The sequence below is a fragment of the Poromitra crassiceps genome, assembly GCF_964638095.1.
Source record: "Poromitra crassiceps genome assembly, chromosome: 16".
NCBI lineage: Eukaryota > Metazoa > Chordata > Actinopteri > Beryciformes > Melamphaidae > Poromitra > Poromitra crassiceps.
The window spans coordinates 10774483-10785337 of record NC_139645.1 but is presented as its reverse complement, the minus strand read 5'-3'; the positions used below and the strand labels follow the sequence as shown (position 1 = coordinate 10785337).

Below are 10855 nucleotides of genomic sequence, written 5' to 3'. Positions count from 1 at the left end.
GAAGCTAGCAGCAGTCTACCTGCTGGACAGAGAGACAGACACTGAGAACTGAAGCTAGCAGCAGTCTACCTGCTGGACAGAGAGACATACACTGAGACCTGAAGCTAGCAGCAGTCTACCTGCTGGACAGAGAGACAGACACTGAGAACTGAAGCTAGCAGCAGTCTACCTGCTGGACAGAGAGACAGACACTGAGAACTGAAGCTAGCAGCAGTCTACCTGCTGGACAGAGAGACAGTCTGAGACCTGATGTTAGCAGCAGCCTACCTGCTAGACAGAGACAGTAAGACCTGAAGCTAGCAACAGCCAAACATTACCTGCTGGTACAGAAAGACAGACTGAGACCTAAAGCTAGCAGCAGCCTACCTGCTAGACAGACAGACATGGAGACCTGAAGCTATACTATACTAGCTTCAGGTCTCCGTGTCTATACTATAGCTTCAGGTCTCCAGCAGGCTGGCTGCTGCTATAGCCTATAGCAGCAGCCAGCCTGCTGGACAGACAAACAGACAGCAGACAGTGAGAACTGAGGCTAACAGCAGCCTACCTGCTGGAGCTGGACAGATGACACAGACAGACAGACACTGAGACCTGAAGCTATAGCAGCAGACAGACAGACAGACAGACAGGCAGGCAGACAGACAGACAGGGACAGAGACAGAGACACACACACACACACACTGAGAACTGAGGCTAACAGCAGCCTACCTGTTGTGGACAGATTGACACTGAGACCTGAAGCTATAGCAGCAGACAGACAGACAGGCAGACAGACAGAGACAGAGACAGAGACAGAGACAGAGACAGAGACAGAGACAGAGACACACACACACACACACACACACACACACACACACACACACACACACACACACACACACACACACTGAGAACTGAGGCTAACAGCAGCCTACCTGTTGTGGACAGATTGACACTGAGACCTGAAGCTATAGCAGCAGCAAACCTGCTAGACAGACAGACAGACAGACACTGAAAACAGGCTAGTAGCAGCAGCAGCAGCAGCAGCGCGGCTCCATCAACACGTCTGACATACGGACACAGCAGTGAACCCCTTGCCTCGCTCTCGGCTGTTTTCTGGCACGGCCAACTTAACACAGCTGTGCTTCATGCTAGCTGAGCTAACGCTAACAATAATGCCAAAGCAACGCTAGCTAACAGCAACGTTCAGCTTGAGATGAGATAAAAGAAACGCTGTCAATGGCAGCACGGCTAACATAACAGCTAGCATAACGCATATTTCATTGTGTTTCTAATGCGAAATAAGTAGTTAACGAATAGGTTATAACTTTACTAGAGTCTCGTACAACAACTTACAACTTTATCCGAGTCTCCGAGTGAGTTAGTTTCTTGAGGCTCTGGCTGCCGCAGTCACAGTGCTGAATCTCCCGCGCGGCGTTGAAAACAGGAACAGCAGCGTCACGACTCCCGCCAGCCACGTCATTACGTCACTGTCATAACCCCTCCCACATTCGGCTCCTGCCCATGCTCCTGTGTGTGTGTGTGTGTGTGTGTGTGTGTGTGTGTGTGTGTGTGTGTGTGTGTGTGTGTGTGTGTGTGTGTGTGTGTGTGTGTGTGTGTGTGTGTGTGTGTGTGTGTGTGTGTGTGTGTGTGTGTGTGTGTGTGTGTGTGTGTGTGTGTGTGTGTGTGTGTGTGTGTGTGTGTGTGTGTGTGTGTTCTTTCTCTCCTTCGTCTTATGATTCATATGATGACTCAGTAACCTTTGCTTAGTTTACTTGTTTATTTTTACTTCAGTAGATTTGTAGGCTACACCTTTTTGATTTCATTTTTTAGGCTACTTCTAAGTAGGAAATCAAAGAAGTAGCAAAGCAAAAATAACAGTAAGTAGGCTATACTTGAGCATAACACTACTCTTTCCACCGCTGTCTAGAACCATTTAAAAGGTTAAATGGTTCAGTGGGAAGTTAAGAGACAGAGCAAGTTTTGTTGTGATGCTTTTAAATGTCCATTTTATTTCTTCTTTTCGTTTATTTTCCTGTCAACCATTTTATGTGAAGCACTTTGAATTGCCTCTGTGTATGAAATGTGCTATACAAATAAACTTGACTTGACTTGACTTGACTAGTAAAGAAACAGTATAGGCCTACTTCTAGAGTAGGATGGTACTCTTTCCACCATTCCACCTAACGAGCTGAAGAAGGCGGGAGAGCAAAGTGATGCCCAGAAACAAATATTCACTCAGGCTATAATTCATTTAATTATTTACTTCATGTATAGTATAGCTTTTAATATACACCTATAGCTTTTAATGCACCTTGACTGGTTCCAAGGGCGCGGCCTCGACTCGAGCGCCCGCTGCCTGTGGGAGAGAGAGGCGTCTCAGGGGAGAATTTGATTAGAGCAACAGGAAATACTCTGCTGCCAGACAGCTGTGTGTCTAAATATTACATCAGTGAAATCTAATAGTCTACCAGAATCAGTGTGTGAAGATGCGTGTGTGTGTGTGTGTGTGTGTGTGTGTGTGTGTGTGTGTGTGTGTGTGTGTGTGTGTGTGTGTGTGTGTGTGTGTGTGTGTGTGTGTGTGTGTGTGTGTGTGTGTGTGTGTGTGCGTGCGTGCGTGCGTGCGTGCGTGCGTGTGTGTGTGTGTGCCTGCTATAGGCTAACTGAAGTATGGTTTTCCGATATACGTATAGGCTCTACATGAACAGACGAGGCCGGCCTGCTCCAACTCATAAAATCTACTGTTTCCTTTCTCAGATTTGGGTATCAGATAATATTCTAAATTTAGTGTAATTCAAGATATCATTTCTGAGCTTCTGAAAATCATGGGCGCCCTAACCGGATCATACAAGACGTCGTTAATATTTCATGTATGTGGTTTTGGCGAAAATCAATACGTGTGGCTCCCGACTCTGTCCATTGACTGAAACTGTGCACTGACTGACGAGTGGAGGGGCAGCGTCGCTGTCTAAGGGATCAAACAACCAAAAAGAGGATTTCCATGAAATGTAACACTGATATATCCATTTCTGCAACTACAAACCAACCCATTTACTCAAGCGTGTAGTACTGAGGTACTGACACACGGGCTAGCAGCGAGGTATAAAATAACATGTGGAAACAATAATGCTGTATCGGCCCAATATTCCATGTGCTGTTTTGTATGGGTGCAGCAAATGCTGCTCTAGTCTACTGTCTAGGGCAGATATTGCTTTACATAGCCACTCAGAGGGAGGGCCAGAGGGGTTGAATGACAGATTAATCGAAAATCTGATTTCCCATCATGGTAAATTGTCTTTCTTTTATGTCTTTATCTTTCAATTTTCTCTACTGAAGCGCTGGCATTTAGAGGTGGCTTTTGCAGAGAGCGCGGTGAATTGTTTTTCGAGCGATAGGCAGGCCTACTTCAAAAGGTGCATTTTAGCCTGCCTAAGTATGACACACAACCCGATGCGCCAAACACAGGGCCTGGGTAAGCATGACTTATACATGTAGGTTACTACTGCGCCATTAAAGGAACACTCCGCCCATTTTCAACCAGCTTTGTATCATTAGAACATCAGTAGTATATCAGAAAACTGTAAACAGTTTTGAAGTCTGTCATTTAATTTGACAGTTATTGAGTGTTAAAGTGTGGACCAGTGACATCACTGGTCCACACTAACTCAAATTAATAACTCATTAACTCAAATCAACTCTCAATAACTGTCAAACTAGATGAATGATGAATAGTTTGACAGTTATTGAGAGTTGATTTGAGTTAATGAGTTATTAATCTGAGTTAGTGTGGACCAGTGATGTCACTGGTCCACACTTTAACACTCAATAACTGTCAAATTAAATGACAGACTTCAAAACAGTTTACAGTTTTCTGATATACTACTGATGTTCTAATGATACAAAGCTGGTTGAAAATGGGCGGAGTGTTCCTTTAAGTCACTCTGATTTGTCACAAAGTGTCGAAAGGACAAGGCTTGAGAAAAACAGTTGTGCGACAGAGACAGTGTAAATGGCATTTATTGGTTTGTGTGATCAATACAATAGGCTATATGCCTGCCTACCCAGAGGTGAAATCACAGTGAACCCGATAGTGCCTACAGTCCTACACTGTACACTGTGTAGCAGCATGATCAGCAGACAAAGAAGTCTCCAAAGCTCTGATAAATGCACTTGTGTCGCCATCTTGTGGTTGTATAGAAAAAGGCAGCTCACATCAAATCGGTTCAGTTTAGTCTGTATAATGTATACATTAAGAAGCTCACCATTGTGTGTACACACAAAACCAACTTACAAGGATGACATGACTCTTGCATCACTATCTGAGAATGTTTTAAACCAGTTATCAGTCAGTTATCACTCATCTCTCTCTCCCCCCCCCACATATTTCGACTGTTAGTCCAGTTATTTCACCCATATAAGTACTAGATAAAAGTGACAGTTCTTAACAAGCACGTCCTACTGCATGTCTGTCTCAACTTTCCCACAACGAGGTAAACGTGGTCAAGTAATCCATCAGTCTTTGGAAAGAGATGTGGTCAGTTTGTATTTTACAGTTAGTTACCATCTTAAAGTGTTCAGTTGATATGTGGCAAATGGGAACGTCTAAGGTTTGGGAAAAGTCGGCCCCACCTCATCCTTAGGAGGGAAGAGGTGGTCTACATCCTTCACTTCATCGCTAAAGTAACGAGGACAAAGGAAAGTCAGCACATCATTGGGCTGGTTGGAGACTGTCCGGTTGTGTGCTGGACGGAGCTGGAACGGCAGACAGAGAAAACCAAAGCCAACTTGTGTTTTCGGAGAGGTCTGATGCCTCTAGGTAGGTCGGCTCGCAGGTTGGCTTGATTCTCTTTCTTGATGCATCGAGATCGATAAACCTCTTCCGATACAGTGGTTGTTTGCCTACCGTCCAGCTCTGCACCTTCTAGACGATCAGGGGTTACTCTTGCCTCCTTGCTAATAATAACATCTGTCTCTTTAGTTTGTCCCATGATGGCCATGGCATGAAGCCTGCCTTTTGGGAGTGCTACACAGCGCAGGCCGCGTCGCACTTGATGTGGTACTGCCGCAGGTAGTGTCTGAGCTGAGGCGGCAGCAGCAGGCTCTGGATGCCCTGGTAGGTGGTGCTGCTGCAGATGGCGGCCCTGCACAGGTGCTGCAGGGAGAAGGGGAAGGTCCTGGGGAGCGGCCGCGACAGGAGGGGCTCAAAGAAGAGGCAGGTGGCCGGGTCGCTGTAGTGCCTCAGCAGGCCCGTCACGCTGGGGTCGCGGTACATGCACGGGTCGCGTCCGTCGAAGCTGAAGCGCTTGCCGTTCTGCTCGATGCGGGCGTGCAGCGAGCGGCTGTAGCGCCGGAAGCTGACGGAGAAGAGGAACTCGTCCTGGGCGGAGTCTCGGAGCAGGAAGGTGCCCTCCGGTTGGCCCTCCAGGAGCGCCTCCGCCTCGAAGCGGTTCAGCACCCCCCAGTAGCACGGGCTGTTGTTGATCTGCAGCAGGTCCGGCACCAGGATGTAGTCGGTGTGGCTGCAGCCGCCCTCTGCTCCCCCGTGCGGACGGGAAGGGTCCCAGTCCTCCAGGCTGGTGCTCCCAGGCCCGGGGGAGCAGCTGATGTCCTCCCAGGAGAGGGGTGTTGGCGGCGGGGAGGAAGAGGAGGATGAGACACTGGGCTTGAGGGGCGCCTCCAGGCCCTTGATGGCACTCGGGTGGGTGGAGTGTTTTTTAATAAGGTGCCAACAGTGGGCCAGTTCAGACTTGGGCGAGAAGGGACACTTGTCCTGCATGAGCTCCGAGACGTGGATCTTGCGCTTGGACCAGAGGAGCACCGAGAAGGGCCGCGAGGAGCCGGGAGGGTGGTGGTGGTGGTGGTGGTGGTGATGGTGGTGATGGTGGGAGCGGAGAGGGAAACACTGGCCCACGGCATCCTGGAACTTCTGCCGCAGGGAGCGGCGAGACAAGGCCTTCCGACACGCTACATCGATGTCGCCGGACGTCAGCGCGTCCCCCAGAGCGCTGCAGCTGCACTTCCTCTCTCGGCGTCGCCTCGGACAGGAGGTGGACCGGACCCCCAGCTCCTCCATCCCCTCCGGCTCCGCGGCCCCGGGGCCCGGCTCGGTGCGGGAGCGTTTCTTCCCCCGCCAGACATAGCTGTCGGCGCTCCAACTGCGGATGCCACACTTGGGTCGGGTGTCCGAGCTACGCGACTTCTTCTCTGACATGGCAGCTTTCCTCTTCTGACTCTGTGTCACATTCAAAAACAGACACGTCTCAGTCATGACAGGATCAGGACCATGTCTCAAAAGAAATGAACAAGTAGCTTATTGTTAAAAAATAGATTATCAGTAGCCTTTTGCCTGAGTCAAAGGCAGCAGAGTTGTACCTTTTGTCACTGTTACAAACGTAGTTTTTAATGGTTCTTTTCTGGGTTCTTTTTCTGTTTTGCCATTGTTTGGTTTTTATTTCAAGGTTGTTGTTTTTACCTTAAACAACATGGAATTTGTTTCAGGACCAAATAGATGTGGAGTTCCTGCGCTTTATGAATAGTTTGTTATGGTCATTGCCAAATGCAATAAATCAAATTTCGAATGCAGATATTGCAAGAAGAGCAAGTGGAAGAAAATGGATCCGTTTCCATGAAACAGGAAAAATCTGTTTAACACTCAACCAGCCAATAGACAATAGGACAGATTTGTTATCCTACTATATATATATATATATATATATATATATATATATATATATATATATATATATATATATATATATTATTACTATATTATTATTACTTTATTGTTATCCTATACTTTAGTGACCGACTATAATCGGATTAAATTGAACGGACCTTGAACACACATAGATGGAATTAAATAGGCTAGTCATTCTCTATCATTATAAACGGTTTTGAAGATGACTGGAATAATGCAAGTAGAAAAGGTAACCACTGCGCTCAGACAGGTGCGTAGTCCAATATAGAAATGTCACAAATAAATGAAAAGGTGGGGACCGCACTCAAGGAATATCGTTTTTAATTTTCTTTTTCTTTAGCAACAAAACGTTTTCGGCCGTCCGGCCTTCATCAGTGTGCAAGTGCAGAATGGTTGAAACAGACAGGTCTTAACTAGGCTGTGACTGACAACATGACAGGTGGGCACAATCAGCAATTAGCACAGTTAATAGGTAGACTATGTCACACATGATCATGAATGCGTAATGGCTATGGTGTTGATACGATTATATCCTGGATAAATACATTATGCGAACATATATACATATTTCAAAACATTAATGTTTTGAAATATGTATATATGTTCGCATAATGTATTTATCCAGGATATAATCGTATCAACACCATAGCCATTACGCATTCATGATCATGTGTGACATAGTCTACCTATTAACTGTGCTAATTGCTGATTGTGCCCACCTGTCATGTTGTCAGTCACAGCCTAGTTAAGACCTGTCTGTTTCAACCATTCTGCACTTGCACACTGATGAAGGCCGGACGGCCGAAAACGTTTTGTTGCTAAAGAAAAAGAAAATTAAAAACGATATTCCTTGAGTGCGGTCCCCACCTTTTCATTTATTTGTGGAATAATGCAAGAGCATCTCTTACCTTGCAAACAGGTTCAAAGGGACACCTCCATGTTCTCCATGTCGTGCGGTCGCTGTGTGCAGCTGGCAGACATGTGAGAGCAGTTAGTAGTCTGCAGCTCCAACAGACTGCCGCTCCACTGCTCCGCCTCCTATATCAGTATATGATGCCAAATCCCCAGGGAGCAGATTCCTCTCAGCCGGGATCTGAATGAAAGGGAGGGGAAGGGGAAGAGGGGGAGAGGGGAAGGGGAAGAGGGGGGGGGGGGGGGGGGGAGGGGGGGAGGGTCTCAGGTTAATGGCAGTGAGATATGACCCTTACATCCTCTCTAACCCTATTGATGAATATGCCATTTCCAAAAAAAAAAGATAAAAGATAGGCTATTTGTATCCAGACCAGCCGGAGAGAGCTTCTTCCATTCACAAAAATGAATTATTCCCGGTTGTAATTCAATTTGTGCATGTCAACTTGTGTCTTTTTTTTATTTTTTATCCAAAACCCATAGCTTCACCTAAAGCGTTGGAAGCACATTTCCTGAGGAGTTTTCAGATATAAATCTATATACCTGCGGGAGACACCAGCTAAAGCAGACCATTCCTCAGATTGACTAATAGCCTGCACGGTCTTACACAGCTTAGCTGTCTGGCTAATTAACTATTCAGCAGAGGAAACAAGCAAGCGTTTAAAAAGCCTCTCCTATTGATTGAGACGACCTTTGCGTTTCCCAGTTAAAACTTATTCCAGCAAGTGCTGATAGGACTGATAGGACATTCTGCAAGATCTAGAACTCATGATACAAATAGACTACATCAGGGCTATTCAATTATATTGTTCGGGGGCCACATTGTCAGAAAGCTAAGGGCCCGGGGGGCCGGACATTTCCCCTGAGCTATTATTATCATCAGTGCCAACACATCTCAAATTTTTTGATTTGACTACATTGCAAAAGTCGCCTCATCGTAGCCTCACGGTCCATGTTTTGATTTTTGTGTATAATTCTATTTTCTTTTCAGACCAGAAATTAAAAAAAATTGTTACACATCAAAATCAATCCACAGATGAAAAACGGAAACGGGACTTGATTTTTATCTGCCGATGAAGCCTCTGAGTCATCGAGAGAGGGGAAGAGAGAGGGGGCAGAGAGACACATAGTGAGGGGGAGAGAGAGAGGTGAGACAGACAGAGAGAGAGGGAGAGAGAGAGAGGAGATCCCCCCCCCCAAAAAAATCCCTCCCCCAAGAACTGGTCCGCGGGCCGGTGTGAGTTGATTGGCGGGCCAGATTTGGCCCCCGGGCCACCAGTTGAATAGGCGTGGACTACATCTAGCAGCCAAATATTATTACTCCCAGTGCCCTTTGTGTGTGTGTGTGTGTGTGTGTGTGTGTGTGTGTGTGTGTGTGTGTGTGTGTGTGTGTGTGTTGTAGTTGCAGCTCTAACAAATAAAGGAGAGAGTCATCAATAAAATGGCTGACATCCAGATAATGTAGTGACACTCGACTTCCTCTTAAGTGAATATTTAATGCTCTTCGCATTATCACAGAGCCCAGCAGGGTGATAAAACCACATGTTCTGGCACACGGCCTGGTCCATTGATCCCACTCCACACTACACTCGAAAACAAAACTCAGCAGACCATCCGGATTTGAGTTACCTCAGGAAATAATTATAGTCAGATCAGTCGGGGAATGTATTTTCTGTATTTCTCCAGGGCTTTTCTCCTAACCTGCTGCACCTGTTAAAAATGTTGGTATGATAAGATAGGAATCGAATAAGACGAGTCAATGTGGTTTGGGTGATTTGTTCTTTCAAACTTCCATTTCCTAACTGAAATGCCTAAAAAGCAATGTTTGTTTAACCTGTGTTGTGTGTCACCTGCAGGTGGGCTCGAACTCAAAGTCTTCGGCATGGGATGCAGAGTTGCGGACGCTCTACTAACGGCTCTTGCACACCTACAATGGCAAAATCGCTTTTCCGCTGTGACGCAGCGTTTTGTGGGCGTGGAAACCAGCTTCCAGCTTGGAGCTGTAGCCTGTAGAAACGTTTTCAGGTAGATGTACAGAAGGGTGTTTGGACGAATTGTGTAGGAAGAGCTGTCATTGGGTAGCTTTAACGAAAGGTCCCGCCCTAGTCCCGCCCTGCGAGCGTGAAGCTGCTCGGAGACAAGCCGCCTCTAGTCTGCGACAGCGAAACGCTGGGCGGTTCCTGCGGCAGGGGGCGCGAGGTTGAAATTGACCAATAGGACGCGGAAATGGAGCAAGACAGCCTATCAAGATGCAGCGTCAAAGAGGCTTTCACAGGAGGCATGCCGCCGAGCGTTTCATGGTGTGCAAGAGCCGTGACGGTGCAGCCACACTTGAGCGCCGTTTGACGCGTGCCGACGCTGCTGCCCATTCAACTTGTATTGAACATGCTGCTCGACGCCTCGCGAAGCATGCTGGGATACCAGACGATGCGTAGCAGGCTTGTGAAGCGACAGTGGGCAACAGAGGGGGCGGGGTGGAGTTTGACAAAGTTCAAAGCTAGCCAATTGAGCTCGTCCTAGGACCTACCCTACCCTTCCTGTCCTCTTCCACTTCCTCTCTACCACCAATTTTCAAAGAAGCAAAGTAAATCTAGCAGCAGCTAGCTTGGGAGCTAGCTGCTGGGAGCTAGCTGCTGCTTCCGGATTTCCACGCCCACCAAGCGTCGAGCGTCCATACAGCCAAGCGTCAGCCCGCGTCAAATGACGCGCAAGTGTGGCTGCACCGTAAGGAGGCTAGCGCTAGCGTCTGTTGCTAGAGCATCTCTTGAGGTGTCAGGGGGACTGAGGTTTACTCACTGTACAGCGCTACCTGCTGGCTACCGTGACACTCGCCCCCCTAAACCTCACTCCCATCTGGGTCACGGTTACAATGTACCCAGGTTGTGTAGTAGTCCCCTGCAGCTGGGGATCGAACTTGGAAACTCCGGCATCTTTGCAACATCGCCTTTGTTAAATTCAATATAAATGTAAAGTTCCAGTTGCTCCCTATTTGTAATCGGATTACATAATCGGACGATTACAGTTACTAGTACCCATTCACAGATTCTCAGAAACTCCCCATTTACCGCACACTCAACCTCTCCATTGAACCAAAGCCCAAATTGATTCGGCAGAATAATGGAGTACACACGCACGCACGCACGCACGCACGCACGCGCACGCACACACACACACACACACACACACACACACACACACGCACACACAAACTGTCAATGGAAACAGGTCAATAGCGTGCGGATGCCAGCGGAGTGCATGAGAGAGAGACAG

General features: G+C 47.3%; 1 protein-coding gene across 1 annotated transcript; it reads right to left on the bottom strand.

Moving 5' to 3' along the window:
• Positions 1-5002: 5002 nt before the first annotated feature.
• socs4 (suppressor of cytokine signaling 4) lies at positions 5003-6190 on the bottom strand (the record flags this gene model as incomplete). The annotated part of the gene is made up of 1 exon (XM_083652987.1): positions 5003-6190. One exon carries the CDS (start codon positions 6188-6190, stop codon positions 5003-5005), a length of 1188 nt encoding a protein of 395 aa, XP_083509113.1.
• Between the last annotated feature and the right edge of the window lie 4665 nt (positions 6191-10855).